This window comes from Malaclemys terrapin, chromosome 3 (genome assembly GCF_027887155.1).
Source record: "Malaclemys terrapin pileata isolate rMalTer1 chromosome 3, rMalTer1.hap1, whole genome shotgun sequence".
Taxonomy (NCBI): domain Eukaryota; kingdom Metazoa; phylum Chordata; order Testudines; family Emydidae; genus Malaclemys; species Malaclemys terrapin.
This window is the reverse complement of record NC_071507.1, coordinates 124,168,524-124,186,361: the sequence shown is the minus strand read 5'-3', so window position 1 is coordinate 124,186,361 and position 17,838 is coordinate 124,168,524. Positions and strand designations below refer to the sequence as shown.

The 17,838-nt window shown below is 40.8% G+C and overlaps 1 protein-coding gene across 2 annotated transcripts in view; it reads right to left on the bottom strand.

Annotated features, from left to right (window-relative positions):
- The window catches only part of REV3L (REV3 like, DNA directed polymerase zeta catalytic subunit), a 235,346-nt gene that overhangs the window by 69,571 nt on the left and 147,937 nt on the right, over positions 1 to 17,838 (bottom strand). For both annotated transcript variants that reach the window (XM_054022361.1, XM_054022362.1), the window contains 5 exons: positions 11,774 to 15,959; positions 9,429 to 10,402; positions 8,711 to 8,793; positions 7,221 to 7,346; positions 1,356 to 1,548 (listed from right to left, as the gene is read on the bottom strand). In XM_054022361.1, the coding sequence (XP_053878336.1) occupies positions 1,356 to 1,548; positions 7,221 to 7,346; positions 8,711 to 8,793; positions 9,429 to 10,402; positions 11,774 to 15,959 (5,562 nt within the window). The remainder of the gene's footprint in view (positions 1 to 1,355; positions 1,549 to 7,220; positions 7,347 to 8,710; positions 8,794 to 9,428; positions 10,403 to 11,773; positions 15,960 to 17,838) is intronic.

The window sequence follows — 17,838 nt, the reverse complement described above, 5'->3', positions numbered from 1 at the left end:
TATGCACAGAGAGTTTTCTTCATAATATTTCAGAGCAGTTCCTAAGGAGCCATAACAGCCTCTCATGACAACTCTCACTCAGTACAATAATGGAGTTAATTAAAAATACTAACGAAGAAACAAATACCAGAATAAGTTACATTAAAAATAATATTAGGGACTTCACCTAAACCCATAAAATTCCTGCAATATCTTAACAAAGAAGCAGGTGAAGGATGGAACTGTTGCCTTAAGACTAAAATTCCTTTTCATTGGTAGGTTTTAGGCTACGCCTTTATTGTTAGACAGTATTTTGTGGTTTAATATACAGCTATAATGCCACTTTTTTTTTTTAATTCCCCAGAATACATCCTAAAAGAAACAGGACTTTTTTTAATAGTCTAAACCAGTGGTACTCAACCTTTAACAGCTGGAGAGCCACTTCACCATTAAATGGAGTTGCAGAGCACCTTAAAATCAAGTACCGACATTGTGATCTTTGTGTCATGATGTTTCCTCAATGTCTGATGATGATGCAGTGGCACATCATCATCATATATTGACACACCATGACACGACACATCATCCCCTCTCCCAGCAGCACTCTCTCTCTTCATCCCCTCCTGGCTGCTGGGCAGAAGGAGTGGCGGTCTCTCCCCGTTCTGCCCCCCGGCTGCTGGGTGGGAGGTGATCTCTACTCTTACCTGTGGGGGGATCCCAGCAGCTCCTTTTCTTTCCCCCTTTGGGAGGGAGAGCTTCAGCGACTCCCACACTGCTGGTCCATTTGCTCAGTGCTCCCCGCGCTGCCTGATAGAGTGGAGCGCCGATCAGATGCCTACATTGCGAGAGCCGCCTGTAGGGCCATGAAGAGCCACATCCGGCTCTAGAGCCACAGGTTGAGTATCACTGGTCTAAACAAAGCCAAAAAGGTACAATACAATAAGGGCCCCTGTTCAGATCCTAAAAGGATCAGATAAAACCACAAATATAACCCTTAAGTAAAATATTAAACATACTGTCTTGATTTAACATTTTCTATTTGTAGCTAGCCAGCAATTTCAGCAGGAGACTAAGGCAAATTTTCCTCTTTACACCTCTAGAACACTGCAGGAGCTTGCTCACAAGTACACAAACACAGGTCTACTGCATACATGTATCATATCTGTGGTTTACAACCCATGCGATGGTTCATAGGAAGATATAAGCAGGAAAAAACTCTACCTATGCTTAATATGGCCTTTCATCCAATACTCACAAGAGGAAATTAAATGTGATAAAACAATACTATAGAACCATATTTGATCATTGCTTGCTAATGCTTCATTTTTACAAGATACCAATTTTGGTAAAGTACTCTAAGAAAAAAAAATAGGAACCTTGGCTTGAGATTGTTCTGTCTTTATCAATCACTATAGCACCAGTGATTTCTCTTTTGTCAGTATTTGGCAGTGCTGTGTCAGATGAGATGCAGAAGAATAAAGCACAGATAGGATCAAACTCAGGGTCTGGCTCCAAGTCTCGTCTGGTTCGAGCATGTAACTCCATACTGATGAGTGTAAGGTTTTGGACCTACATTAAAAACAAAACAAAACCCAAGTACAAGTTTATATTTTGTGGCTCTCTTCAAACAATTGAATTTCACACAGTTTTGAAAGAAGCAGATTATTCATACAAATGAAATCATTATAAGCAAGGGTCCAATACATTTATATAAAACTACTTACACATGAGAGGTAAAAAACAGCTGACTAAGCCTACATTTTTAGAATCTGTTTTTAAAAAAATATTAATTGTTTTGTGCAAGGTTACCAGTAGACAACTGTATTTTTAAGTAAACTAACTTGGAATAATTATTACATATTGAATGTTTGTTTTCTAATGGGTACTGTTCTCATGGTCTTAAGTCTTGATTAAACATTTCAAATAGCAATACCAAGAACATGAAAGTTACATAATCCATAATATTAAATTATAACACTTTTCACTTCCGTATCATTTTCCATCAGAGACTCTCAAACTGCTTTACAAATCTTATTGAATTTAGCCTCAACATTTGTGTGCAACAAAGTTCCACCTCAGCTGGGGAAACAGGCATAGAGAGATTAAGTGACAGAATCTTAAACAAAATACTCGGGGCCACAAGACCATCCTTCCATTTAGTTGGTCAACGGACATACAAAAACTTGGTAATTCTACACTATAACATAATTTAGGGTTATTCCATGTATTTTTTGTATTTTCCATTTTCTCTGCAAAATGACATTTTCATTTTGAAAAAAGAAATGTAGGTATTTGTTAATAAATTCCTTGCTTATCCCATATAGTTGGAAATCTAGCTTTAAAAAAAGAAAACAAAGCTTAGAAGCTTTAAGGAAGAAAAAAAAAACCTTTTTCTAGAATGCACAATAGCTAGCATCCAAAAGACTCACAGATTCCCCCTCCTGGTTGAACAAGGAGTGCCCACTGGGGAAGAATATGAGAAGACACAGGTAGTACTCCTTTGTTTTATAACGGAAGGTCATTTCAAGTACAAAAGTCAGTTTGCTTGTTTGCAGATTAAGGGGATAAAAAACTGGGTATGGAAGAATCAGAGGACTTGAGTTGAAGTGACTCTAGCAGGTAGGCGAAGATCAGGACAAGGAAGCAGCAGAGTACTGGACACAAGAGGGACAAGGGAGTAGCAAACGGTTGGAGGTGGTGGGAAGAGGGAAAACTCCAAACACAGTTCTTCCTCTCTTTTCTCAATGCCTTTGAAATTAATGTATCCGGTAATACTTCTTAGAACTTACACACAATGGTTACAGGCTTGGCACTATACATAAATCTGGTCTAAGCAGATACAGCTACAGTATCAGTCTATCAACAGATTTAGGAAAACAGTACATTTGGAATATTTTCTTCAAAACCAAAAACTTAATTTGTAAAAGTGAAAGTTAAAATTAAGCTGAAACTGACTGTGGTTCTACTAGTAATCGGGACAGTGCACTATACTGCTCAGGGTTCCTGCTACTTCCTGAGTCCTACTTCTTGCATCATCAGTCAACAAAGTGGAAGTACTGGGCTTTTTCAGTAAGAAAGAAACAATTTACTGAATCAACATGGATTGTAGAGTTTTTTGATAATACTTTTTGTGTAGTACTAAGTATCTTGCCCTTCTGGATATGATCCTTCTAAATCTGAAATAAAACAGTTCTGGCTTTCTGAGTAATAATTTAAATGTCAAGTTTAGCCTAAATAGATAATTAGAGTAATTTAGCATCCACCAAATATATTTTATGTATTATTTGATAAGTTTCAAAAGATATTCCCATCAAAATAAGACTGCATGATCTGAAGGTGCAAATAAATGAATATTTGATTTTTTGTTCTTCTTTAGAGCTCAACATAGGAGTTAAAGAGAACAAAACCCAGAAGATTATAGGGAGTTTAGAAACTCTATTGGTGAAGATCTTTGTGACAGGACTGAACAATATCCAAAACTTTCCACAGAATTTATCAGAGTTTTTGGCAGATGTCCAGTGGCACAGAATCATCAGAGAAGTTATACAGTAAAAGCTCTTTTATCCGGCACTTCACCAACCGGTAAGCTCTATAAACCGGCATTTCTGATCTGCATTGAAAGTCCGGTTTATAGTGCAGTTAGTGTGGGGCCAGTAGGGGGTTGGGGCATGGGAGGGGCTGCGGGGCGTGCTCTGGGAGGGAGTTTGGGTCCGGGAGGGGGCTTGTGGCAGGGGGTTGGGCGTGGGAAGGGTTCGGGGTGCCGGATGGGGCTCACGCTCACCTCTGGGGGCTCCTCGCAAGTGGTTCCCCATCCCTGCTGTTGCTGGCGGAGGCGCGGCCAGGCAGCTCTGCAGGCACCCTGCCTCTGTCCCGTCCCTGAGGGCTGACTCCATGGCTCCCAGCCCATTGGCTGGGAACTGAGGCCAATGGGAGCTGCAGGGGTCGGCGCCTGCAGACGGATGCAGAGTGCCTGCTTGCAGAGCTGCCCGGCCGCGCCTCCGTCAGGAGCAGCAGGGACGGGGAACCGCCAGAGGTGAGCGCCCTCCCCATCCAGCACCCTGAGCCCCCTGCCATACCCCTGCCCCAAGCCCCCTCCCAGACCCAAACTCCCTCCCAGAGTGTGTGCCCTACAGCCCCCCTGCACACCAGTGGCCTAACGTAACAAGTTTTTTGCAAGAATCATGGTAAAGGGGAGTTCTGAAGAGGGATTTGAAGGTAGATAAGGTAGTTTTGTAGATGTTTACAGGGGAATGCCTCCTAAATGTGAGGGGCAGTATGAGAGAAAGCACAAAGGTGTTTGTTTGAAAATTTAATAAGTGGGTGATGGAAGCTGGCATCAATGGGTTAATCAGAGGCAAGTGTCGACAGCTCAAGAGCAAATAGGATGCTAGGGAGGGTGGCGATGACTATGAAGGCCCATGAAAGTGAATACAAGCAGCTTATGTCTGATGCAATGGGGAGAGCAATGAAAGAATGCAAAGAGAGGGATGATATGGTCAAAGTGACAAGCTAGGAAAATGATCTTTGCATCAGAATTCTGAATGGATATGAGCAGAGCAAGTCTGGATTTGTCAAGGCCAGATAGTAGGATGTTGCAGTAATCAAGATGCAAGACAAGAGCCTGGATGAGAGTTTTACTTTGTGGACAGATAGGAAAGGTTATAACTTGGAGATGTTATGCAGAAAGAACTGACAAGATTTAGACATAGCCAGGATGGAAGGACCTAGAGAGAGGTCTAAATTGAAAATTATGCCCAGGTTACAGGCCTGAGTGACAGGCAGGATGGTGGTGTGGTCCACAGAAATTAAGAAAAGAGCTAGTGGGAGGACTTGGCAGGGAAGATAAAGAGGCTTTGTTTTACCCATGTTGCTCTTGAACTGATGGCTGCACATCCATGAGGAAATGAGAGACAGACCGAGATTTTGTTTGGACAGGAGACAGATCTGGAGTAGAGAGGTAGATCTGTGAGCCATCAGCATACAGCCAGTAGTTGAAGTTGTGTTTAGATAAGAGATTACTATGAGATACTGTGGCAAGGGAGAAGAGAAGGGGACCAAAGACAGAGCCCAGTAGAACCCCCACCGAAAAGTTGGAGGGTGAATGAGGAGGCTACTCTGAAGGACATGCTGAAGGAGTGATTACATTTCAGCCTAAGTGATCATTCAAAAGCATTTTGGCCCAAATTCACAGTAACACTTAAGCACTTTAACTTCATGAGGACTACTCACTTGCTTAAAGTACAGTAACTCCTCACTTAAAGTCGTCCTGGTTAACTTTGTTAGGTTGCTGATCAATTAGGAAACATGCTCGTTTAAAGTTGTGTAATGCTCCCTTCTAACATTGTTTGGCAGCCGCTGGCTTTGTCCACTGCTTGCAGGAAGAGCAGCCTGTTGCAGCTAAATGGTGGGGGCTTGTAACCACGGTGGACCGGCAGCCCCACTGTCAGCTCCCCTAAGTTCCCTGTGCTGCAGCCACCCAGCAGACTATCAATCGGCAGTTCAGCTGTCCCTCCCCCCACTGCCATGTGCTGTTCCTGCCCTCTGTCTTGGAGCTGCTCCCAGAGACTCCTGCTTGCTGTGCAGTGGGGGAAGAAAGGGAGCTAATGTCAGGGTGTCCCCCTCCCCCCTCTTACCCCTTCTCCCTATAGAGCAGGGAGGGGACACAGACAGAGAGAGACTTGTGTGAGAGGCTACATTAACAAAAATGTGTTAACCCTTGAGGGCTCAGCCAAGTGCTAGTTCATCATTTAGTAGCAAGGCATTCCCTGGGAAATATCCCTCCCTCTTCCACCCTCTAACTTCACCACCTCAACCAAGCTTCACAATCATCACAGCTGTGAACAGTATTAAATTGTTTGTTTAAAAGGTATACTGTGTGTATATCTATATAATATATAGTTTTTTGTCTGGTAAAAAAAATTTCCCTGGAACCTAACCCCCGCCATTTACATTAATTCTTATGGGGAAATTGGATTCGCTTAACATCGTTTCGCTTAAAGTCACATTTTTCAGGAACATAACTACAACATTAAGTGAGGAGTTACTGTATGAAGGGGTGATGGAACCGGGGATGGGGATTAGGGGCAGTCAGCACCCCGGCAGTAGAAATATTGTGTAAACTGATCCAAGTTTTTGGACCCACATGTCACACTCCTATACATTCTGGGAAGCAATGTTCCCTGTAAACAGCACACACACACAGGGGGCAGAAGCAAGAGCAGGACGTGGAAGGGCTAGAGTAACTGCTGCAGTGCCTGGGATCAGGCTGGGAAGCAAGTAGGAACTGAGATGATTGGGTCAGGGCTGAGAGCAGCTACCCACAGCAGCTGGTGAGAGACACGTGAACAACTAGAACCCTGCACCACCCTGAGTCTTGAGCTGTTCCTCTCCACCCTGTCCATACAAGTCTCCCCATGCACAGCATACATGCCACTCCTACGTCTCCACCTCCTGCCCCCATTCAAAGTAAGCTTCTGACACCTCTGTATGTATGTGTTATGCTGAATAGGAATCTTTACCCTTTCCTTCTCAGTAAGGGCAATATCAAAAATAAAAATTCAGAGGAGTGTGGCCTAGTGGTTAACAGAAAGGATTGAGAGTCAGGATATGGATATTGTATTCCTGGTTCTGCAACTGCCATCCTTTGTAATCTTGGACTAGCCATAAAAGGGAGACAGTTAACTTAAAAAAAAAAAAAAAAAAAAGTCTGATTTTTTTTCCGTTGTCATAACACCTAAGATTACTGTAACTGATAGATTAAACTATTGCCTTTACTCTCTTTTGAGTTTGTTTACTTTGTACATTTGACAGCACTTTGTATATTTTCTGTTAGTCTTTCATAAAGCAATAGATAAGAGGAAAAACAGTTTAAAAAACATTAAAAATACCCAAATTAGTGATGGTTTAGGGGGTTATGCAGTATCTAAAACTACTTTTAACTCATTAGATTTCATAGAAGCCTTTAAACATCTATAGTTTAGTTTCCTCTATAGGGAAATGGGAATAACACTTACTTTGCCAAAAAAGGTGTTGTGAGACTTAATTCAATACTGTCAAAAGGAAAGAACTTTGAGAGCCTCAGACAGAAGTTACTATAGAAGCTTTATTAAAAAATAGAAATACCAAACGCTGATTAACAAGGATAGAATTCAACAATATTTCTCCCTTCAAACTCCTCCTTCCTTAAATAAAATTATAAAGCATGAATAAAGTTATGAATCTTTGGCGTTGCAGCAAGTTACCTCATGTATAGCCTTTGCTTCCTGCAGGTTTTGCACACTGACTTTAAAACCGTAAGAGTTGTTTAAAGATGGTCCTTCAATCTGAGAAGTTTCTTTCTTTGGGGCATTGAGAGCAGCAAACTGATTCTATTGAAAGAAATATATGCAGCAAAAAGATGAAAATCTATAGATTAATATATTTATGTTTCATTCTTCGGGTTACTGTTTTCCTATTTAGCAACCTAAAGTTAAAAGCTCCTCTACAACAATTATAAGGAAACTTTCACTTAGCCCTTGTCAACACGACAAGTTAGGATACGTCTACACAGCAAAAAAACCAAAACAAAACAAAACCCCAGAGCAGCAAGTCTCAGAGCCTGAGTCAACTGACTTGGGCTTGTACCACAGGGATAAAGATAACTGCAGATGTTTGGGCTCGGGCTGGAGCCCAGGTAATAAGACCCCAGCAGGGTCTCAGTACCAGGGTTCCAGACTGAGCCCAAATGTCTACATGGCTATTTTTAGCCTCGTAGTGCACACCCAGCCAGTTGACTTGAGCTCTGATACTCACTGACAGTTATTATTTTTATTTTGCTGTGGAGACGTACCCTTAGTGTGTAACAAACCAGGATGTGAATCTACAGTGCAACATCTTGCCACGCACTAACTCACCATGTAGACAAGACCTTATCCTACCTTCTTGTGTCAGTTTCCAATAGGAAACCAAACCAACTGTTGTATCAACTTCCCTTTTTGGTCTAATTTTAATGAAATCTCATAGTGTAACAGAATTTAAAAAAAGGGGCAAGTGCCTCTTCAATTTCAACTTTCAGAACGTTTCAAAGCCACGAAAAAATACATTATAAAGGGGATTTTGGTCAACATGTGGTACTTATAAACTGAGCAATGAAGTAGTCACTTTTGCATTGATCAAACCTGTATAATAGATTCATCTAGAAGCACCTATTCACATACTGTATAATTTCATCTCTTGGTTGTGTGTTTGTTTATATATACATGCACTTATTCTCACTATTGTATATTGACACTAAAATTTTAACATTGAAACAACAAATAAAGTTTGTAATGATCAATTTTTTACAAAAAAATCATAAGAATATATAGAAAGAGAGACATTTTAGGATTTGATGTGATCAAATGACAGGTTTATCACTTTGCTCTCATTATTCTTTTTGTATTTGTATCCTTATAATTCCTATTTAGTTACCATGATTACTCTGTCTAGTGTGTATGTTTATTAAACATGCACACACACAGATAACCATAATTTCCCAGATCACAACAGCAAAAACAAAGCAAAAGCCCATGAAAAATAGACAATTTATCACAGACTCTACAAATTCTAAAAATTGAAAAGGTCAAAATATAAGTACAAGTGAGATAAAGGTACTTGTTTATCTTGACACATGGACTATTTTTGCTTCTGAACTTGAAAGCGCACTTAAATGTAATTTAATAAACATGAATCTTTGTTTCCAATTCTTATTTACCTTCACTTGTGTTGTTAAAAGTACTTTTCGAAGAGTGTCAGAGTTATTACCTCTTCTATGATTCAATTTCTGCATCTTTGGTTCTGTAAAAACATAGAACAAATGCAAATGTCATTTAGTTTCCCCCAAACATTCTCAGAAAACTGAACTACCTACCAGGAAACAGAAAATTCTTCTATCTAATATAATGTGCACAAATTGATCACCTCCAGTCCAAAGAACAGCTTTGATAGGCTAGTGTGTTTTACAGACTATATGGCACTGTATAATAAGACAAAAACACATGGTTATCTTGGACAGTCTTAAAATTTAAGATATTTAATATTTATATTCTAATTTCAAAGTAAGTATGTGTTTGAAACATACCAGCGACTTAAGCAAAAAAGACTGAATGACTCAAAAATACTCTACATTTAATTTCAATTATGTTGTTCATGTTTTAACCATCACTTTAGAATTCATATTCTAGCCACAGTACCACAGTTCTTAAGGTGTTCTGACACTCAAATCTTAATTCATAATTGAATAATTACTTTCACTGGATAAACGCTTGTGAAATATATCCCTTTAAAAAATAAAAACATGTTTAACTTGCCTTCCCTGTAGAGAGATGGTTATTTTTCAATTATTTCAAAGTATATTAATCTCTTTTCCTATTATTTGCACGAAATGTTTTTGTACCTCTTCTTGTTGTACCTGGCTTAATTAATAAATTTACCTGTTGATAAAGGAGTAAAATCAAGTGCTTCAGCTATTCTTTCTTGACATTTTCTCTGTACAATGGGTGTGCTGTGTAGGCAAACTGATTCGGAATTTCCAGCATCTTCTCTGACCAGAAGTGGAGATGTGCTGAAGGATGCCCGACCTTCATCTTTGACATGTTTCTGTACATTCTCACTGTGTGCTGTGCCATTTTCTTCCACAGGAGACGAAATTATGTTCTGACTCTGCCAGTCTGCATCTTCTAAACTAGATGGTTTGGAATCTGGGGATGCTGCTTGTTGCCAAGGAGGAAGCACTGGTGAATCTGGTGAACTATAATTGACATAATAATCATCATCCTCTTCTTCTTTATCAAGTTCTATTGCTGAAGGAGCAAGCAGCAATGTCCTGCTTTCAGATGGAGTTTTACTGGGTTCTATGGTATTTGTAGAAATCTGTACAGTATTAATATATTTATCACAAGTTTCCTTGGTCTGTGTTGGTGTAGGATCTGCCTGTGAAACAGGAGCATCTTTTGTAGGCACAATAGGTATGCTGTCTTGCAGGCTAGGTAAACTGAAATTCTTAGCTGTTTTTACCACTTCAGTAGGCTGATCTATAGGCAATGCTATGGACCTGAAATTCTCTGCTGCTTTCTCAGTGTCAACAGACTGATCCTTAGGCAACTTCTTGATATGCTCATACTCTTCTTTGGCATGAAGCCACGTCTGAACCTGTTGGCGACTTGGTGCGCATTTACACGGCATGATGACTATTTTTTTATCTTTGCTAGTTTTATGGCTATTAATTTCTCCTTTGCCAGCAATGGAATGACAATTACGTGGCGGTGAACCTGGTCTAGCACTTTGTGTCATGGCTGAAAATGCAGTCTTCCAGAGGCGTAGTCCTTCCAATGAGAAATCTCCCTCAAACTCATGCAGATCATTTGGAAGTCTAGTTTCTACTGTGAGAAGCCGTCCTCCAATCTCCCTGTAAAGAGAATATTTTAAACTATTATTCTGCCCTAAACTGGAAATCTACTGAGAGTAACTCCTTTCTTTCTTTCTAGTGGAGGGATGGGAGTTTCTGAATCACTCTTGGTGCCCCAAGGATCTCTTCCAAATGCTACCTGCTTTACCTCTTATCTTCCACACTACATATCCTATAACAATCATCAACTTTTCAAAAGAGGAGTGACGTAGTTCCATCCAGACTCTCTCAAACACTCTCCTGAATCAGCAAGAGAAATCACTAAAGGAAATCACTTTTCCCTCAGAGATAGAGCATGCCACCTCCACACAGCTCTCAACTCCTATTAGTTCAAGAATGTGAGAACAAACCGGAGTCTCTAACATCATGGAGAGTTGTTCAGTACAGTATTTTAAACTACTGGAAAGGCCATTTTTCACACTAAAACAAAATTAAATTTTAACTGTCGGTAATAATATATTTGCAAAGACAGTAGCTTGATGTTTTGAGGTAGAAAATATTAAAACATGATGTAGTTCCAGGAAGGAAGCAGAAATCCCATTTGGTTAAAGAATCACAGGTGAAGGACCACTAAGCTTTCTGATCCTGATATAAAATGCCAATGAATTTCTGGAAGAAGCAGCTGTTAGTACATTTAGTACAGAATTAGTAAAGGTAACACGTGTACAGCATTGTGAGGAAGCATCCCTTAGTACACTGTGAACATATGACCAGTTTCACTACTTACATACATCATAGCATGGTCAACAATTGTCATCAATTAAAGGTATGGGGTATCTATGCACTTGTCAGAATTACAGGCAGTCCTCAAGATTAAAACCAGGAAGAGTCCTGATAGCTGTAATCTCTAGAGCAGGAATGGACAACAGGTGGACTGTGGGCCAAATATGGACCACCAGACGCTTTTGAATTGACTACAAACTCTTTTTATTTACTTACGATCATTATTGCTATTGTGGTGTGAAAAATGTTTCTCTGGAGTCTGGACCTTGACCAAGAAATTTGGACCTTACAAAAAATAATGGACTATCCCTGCTCTATAGCAAGTCACATGGGCAGATGTCTTCCTTCACCAAAGGAGAAGATAGCAGCTCATTCTTCCTTTGATCAGCAAAATTGGCACAGCAAAATTGGCATGTGGCATTAAAGTGGGTAATGGTAAGGGAAGGACAATTATTTTATTTAACTACAGAGTTAAAACAAAAGCCTTGGAATTTATGTTTATCACTTCAAATCTTTTACATCTGAGAGTGAAAAATTCCTATATATAGTTAAAATTAGCTTTAGGAATACATGTAGTTAGATTTAACATAATTACAAATATACATACATATAGAAATGCCTTGTAATAAAAGTGTACAGACAAATTACCTTGGCTTTTCTGGTGCATCAGACGGATTGCTGCAAAATGGTTCTTGGTAAATTGTTTCTGCAAGGTCATGATCTAGCAAAGTTGCCATGATTTCTTCACGACTTGGTGGGGACATGAGAGGTTTAAGAATGTGAGCAGTACGAGGCGTAAAAGTTCCATTCTTTGACTGTGAGGGAGAACTGGTTGATCTTGGTGAACTATCTGGAGTTGGAGTTAATCCTTCATTGTTTCTTGAAACATACAACTCTAAATCCTCAGAAGCTGCATCCACGAGCTCACCGTCCGGAGAAGACAATACGGAAGTAAAAGAGGTATTAATTGAACCAAGTGGCTGACATGATTCAAAAGTGGTTTCTTTTCTAGTGCAGCTTTGAATGAAGTCTGAACAGCTTGACTGTGGAAGGCTAAGAAATACCTCTTTATTTACTGGATTTCTATTCAACTTGAATTTCTCATTTACATAGTCCCCTGCCTGTTGCGTACAGAAAATATCTACTGATGAGCTAGTTCGAGACGCTGAAGGATGAACATTGTTTCTCCACTGACCACGGCGATGGTTCTCATTGTTATCCATAGAGGTTTTCTCAAAAAGTTCAGGACTTAGAGCACCAGATGTTATCCATGTACTTGGGTCTGAAGAGCGATGTTTTTCTTCCTCAGATTTTTGGCTATTATGACTAAAAAGTTCATTTTCTGCTGTTTGTCCAGGAAAAAGATCCTGAACTGCATCACTCAAAAACTTCTGTGGCAGACTTTGATCTGCTGGGACAAACTGACTTGCAGAGTACAAACTACAAAATCCAGTCTGCCCTATGGTATTAATATCAAAATTGTAATTATGGTCTGGTGACAGGCTGTCTTCAAGTGAGTAACAGCTTTCAAAGCCTGGGTCTGAAAAAAAAATGGGGCTGTCATCAGATATAAAATTGTCAATCTGATTAGTGTTATGCTGGTTTGAAGAATCCACTTTTAAAGGTTTGGGAGCTTTTTCTTTAGGTTTTGTATTTCTGGGAGTGCGAGACTTTCTTGATGATGTGACTGACTGTGATCTTTTAATTGCTTTATGCTGTTCAGGAGAGCAAGAAATACTTTTGTTTATCTGAGGGGAAGCTGATAATGGCTCTTGCAAAATACCTGCATGTTGTGCTTTTTGCTGTCTCTTTTGTAGTAACTCTTTTAGAACAGCTAATCCAGACTGTCCTTCACTGAATGCTGATGGGGTCATTACAGTCCTGTTTTCACACTGGGAGATAGTTTTTGTTTGCGAGATGGTTTCTGACAAAGACCGATGTTTTATTCTTTCAGGTTTAAAATGAGACATATCAAAAATAAATCCTCTCTGTTTTTGCTCCCATTTTAGCTGTTTCACTGGACTCCTTAAAGAAGTTACAAAACAGTTCTTAGGCAACTGAAGAGATCCATGGCTTTCCTCAGATGATTTAAGTATAGAAGAAGCATGTTTTGATGCTTCTGGTAAGCACACAATCTGCTGTTGATTATTGTCTTTACAATGTAAAAAATTAGTGGTATGCAACTGATCTGTCTTCTTTATATCTAGAAAGCTATGAGTTTCATTTAATTTTCCAACTGATGACAAGTATCTATTCTGTGAATTTATAATCTCTTCTGTCTTTGTAGATGTTTTATCTTTAGAGATACATACATTCTGTGTTACCTGAGATGAGTGGTTAGATGGGTCAAATATATTATTTTGAATCAAAATAGATTCCTTCATTCGAAACACAGCATTTTGACTCTTAGACCTTTGGGAGTTAATTTTTGTTATTTCCCTTCCAGGTATCACAGGAGCAGAAATGACAGATGAATGAAGATTTTCTCTTGGAGTAGACAAACCTTGTAAATCCACAGGCTTATCAGTTTCCAGCAATGGATGAAAACAGACAGATGAATTTCCTTGTACATCAGCTGTTGAGGGGAGCTGTGTTGATGGTAGATGTCCTGTTGAATAGCCAGTCAGAGGAACATCTTTCTGAGTAAGAAGTGGTTGTGAGCTGCCAAAGTTGTGAGTAATTTCAGGCAGATCTTGATGTTTCAGCACAAATTTAACTTCTGCAGCAGAACAAGTATTTCCTTTTTCATCTTTAACTGTCATACGCTTTCTTGACATTTTTTCAGCTATTTTTTGTCTCTGTTTTGTCCTAGGTTTCTTCTTTCCATCATTTGCTGTTTTATTAGTCTGATTAATCTTGTTCCTTTTCTTAGTAGCTACAGTAGCAAATTTCTTTTTACATTTCTTAACCTGAGTTTTTGCTCGACTATTTTTTCCTACAATGGAATTAACAGTCTTGCTGATGTACATGTTAGGACTCTTAATAAGTAAAGCTTCTTTGTCTAGTCCATTCATAATTTCTTCTGCTTTTGGATCAGTGGGAGACCAGCAGCGAGGGGGAGATGCATTTACTGGGCTTATGCTTCTCTCAGAGAGAAAACCTAATTTAGACATAACGTCACTATAATGATAGTCACAGTCTTCAGCTTCAGCATTATAAGATGGTGAAGGGGGAGAAAGGATTGCATGAGTTCTTTTTCTGAAAGATAAAGTTCTTTTAATATTTTTACTACTTGCTTTTTGTGGTTTTCCAACTTTTTTCTTAGCTGACTTATGTTTTGCTTTTCTTCTGTGACTTTTCTTTGGTGTTAATGGATAAATAGGATATTTGGTTGCAGGGGAGTCAGGAACGTTTGGCCAAAAGTCCTTTAAAGGTGCAAGCTTTTTATATAGGTTCATCTTTTCTTCTGTAAGTATCACTTGTTCCTCACTAGAATCTATTTTTCCTATTTTAACAAGCATATTTTTTCTGCCTCTAAATCTATTAATTATAATGTATTTGATAATAACAGGTGGCAGTTTTTTAGAGAGTTTTCTACGTTTTCGAGATTTCTGAGACCCATCCAAACTTTCAACACTTTCTATGGGCTGAGGTAGGCTAATTTTTGAGTTGTGCATGACAAAACTTGATTCACTGTCTTCAGTCTCATAATTTACTTTTCGTTTAGTTCGGAGTGTATATTTATTCCCACATAATCCAAATGACTGCTCTGTTTCCAGGGATCCATCTCTAAATTGGCAGTCAATACAATTAGCATTATTTGTAGGCATTTTGTTTTCAAAAGCACCATGAGGAACTTGAACTAAATCGCTAGGTAATGCACTGTCCTTGTCAGGAATGTTACTGCAAGCATCATCTCGTGGATAGCAGCTTTCCTTCATGGATGCAATATCACTGACACCTGCAGGCTCCTGATGATTGCCAAGACCCAGTTTCTTTTTATTCAGCTTTAACCTGGATTGTCTGTGGCCCTGCTGTAATTTATACGTCACAGGAGCTAATTTTTGTGGTCGGCTGAGACAATTAGAAAGAACCACACTGGGAAAAAACATATAATGTGCTGCTTGTTGACTGAGGCTTGGTTTTTCTGTCTTATGCTCCTGAAATTCTTCATACCTAATTTTAAGTTTATTAAGGCTACCTTCTTCATCAGTGCTACTTTCAACAGAATGCCCTGCAGTTCGATTCCCTCCTGAGCAAGACACCAATTCACAATTTTCTGTTACCGTTGAAGGGAAAAAGCTACCTGTGCTGCTGGATTTTTCATTTGCTTCAGAGGGTATTTTATTTTTGGAGAGGCTTAACTCTGAAAAACTGAATGAGTTTTTACTCAACACACTATCACCAATGTGGCAGCTCATATGCATAAAAGAGGCATCATCTTTTTCTACCTTTCTGATGCTGGTGTATTTCCTACTTGGTATCTGTCTGCTCACCGATGAAATATCTTCTTCATAGTCAAAAATATTATTTTCACATGAAGAAACTGGAAGAATATCCTTATTACTTTCCTTGTGAGAGTTTTCAGAATGGGCGCTATTGCTGAATGATGTTGGACATTTTGCAGCATAAGTGCTTTCTTTTGTGAGAGAATGGACTGAAAGATCTGGTCTTGCTTCAGTGTTTGGTTGTGAAAGCTCTTCTACTAAATCTTCATTATTCAAAACATGGGAAGAAAGGGCACTTGTGTGTTTACACTGAAAAGTAATCTTAGCGGAAGATGGGGGTTCTAGCGTAGTAGCATCTTTGTGAAACATCGAGGTCTTTACGGACATTTTACTTGTTGCAATTATGGAGGAGTGAGTTCGAGAACTTTCATTATTCAAAGGATTGTCTGGAATGGAAGAAAAGCAATTATTTTTACTTTTTTCCCTCCCCTATTTCAAAATATTCCCCCTATCTTAAGATATTAACCGTTTAAAGATACCTCTATGAAAGGAACTCCCATAAAAAATCCAAATCATATTTTATTTATGGGCAAGATTGTTATGACAATGATTATGGCTACGTTTTAGGCACGGGTATTTTTAGTAAAAGTAGTGGACAGGTCACGGGCAGTAAACAAAAATTCACAGCCTGTGACCTGTTAATGACTTGTACTATAAACCCTGACTAAATCTTGGGTGCTTTGGGGCAGAGGGCAGCCCAGGGGCACTGCGGGGGCTCGGGGTGGAGGTGGGAGTTTGGAGTTTGGCGGGGCTGGTAGGCTCCTAGGTGTAGGGGTGGCCAGGGGGCTCCGTGTGCTACCCCCACCCCGAGCGCTGGCTCCACAGCTCCCACTTGCTAGGAGTCACGGCCAATGAGAACTGCAGAGGCGGTGCCTGCAGATGGAGGCAGCGTGCAGAGCCACTTGGCCAGGCCTACACATAGGAGCCAAGGGACACGTTGCCACTTCCAGGGAGCCCCCCGAGGTAAGCACTGCCCAGAGCCCTCACCCCCTCCTGCACTTCAACCCCCTACCTCAGCTCTCTTCCCAGAGGTGAAAGTAGAAATAAGGACTTACCGGTACGGGGCTCGGTTGGGGCTGGCTCTGGCCCCCGGAAGGGCCGGGACCTCGGGCGGAAGGGGCAGGGATGGGGGGGGGGGGATCAGAGCCAGCCCCGGCCCGCCCTGTACCGGTAAGTGCCCTCCCCTCCCCTGTGGGGGTAGCAGCGGCAGCCGGAGCCCCCAGCTGCCGCTGCTACCCCAGGGCTCCGGCGGCTATTTAAAGGGCCCGGGGCGGTAGAGGCAGGGGAGCCCCGGGCCCTTTAAATAGCTGCCGGAGCCTGCCGGAGCCCTGGGGTAGCAGCGGCAGCCGGGGGCTCCGGCAGTGGTTTAAAGGGCTGTGGCCATAGAGCTAACGGGAGCCCCTGGCCCTTTAAATAGCCCCCGGAGTCCCACTGCTACTCCAGGGTTCTGGGGACTATTTAAAGGGCCCAGGACCCCCCTGCTTCTACCGCCCCGGCCCATTAAATAGCCCCCAGAGGCTATTTAAAGGGCCCAGGGCAGTAGAGGCAGCGGGAGCCCCAGCCCTCTAAATAGTCCCCAGAGTATTTAAAGGGCCTTGGGAAGCCGGGCCACCCCAGTACGGCACACCGGCTCTTGCCGGTACGCCGTACCGGGGCGTACCGGCTTACTTTCACCTCTGCCTCTTCCACACCCAAACTCCTGCTGCTGCAGTGGAAGGGGCACAGTGGCCCAAGACTGCCCAAGCAGCGGCTGGTGCAGGTGGCCCAGGGGCTACCCGAGCTGTTCAGGCAGCCCCTGGGCCAGCTGCACCGGTCACTGCAGAAATCACGGAAGTCCTGGAAAGTCACAGAATCCATGATTTCCATGACCTCCAGGACAGACTCGCAGACTTAGCTATGATGCATATGAGCATGGAGGTTGTCATACCAGATCAGATCATTTAAACAATTAGTTCAGTAGCCATTCTGCCAGTCATTCCTAAATACTATATATATATATATATATATATATACACATATACACACATGCCAAATTTTCAAACCAGTGACAGATTTTAGGCTTCTAAATCTACCTATAGATACCTAAATACAAGTGACTTGATTTTCAGGAGTGCTGACCTACCAATGCCAATGATGTCAAGGAAGCTGTACATGCTCCCTACCTTTGAAAATCAGGCTTCTTATTAGGATTACTAAATTTAGCACTAGAGAATTAATTTCAGATTTTGAGATTTAGCTATAGTCATTTGCTTTGCTCCTGTTTCA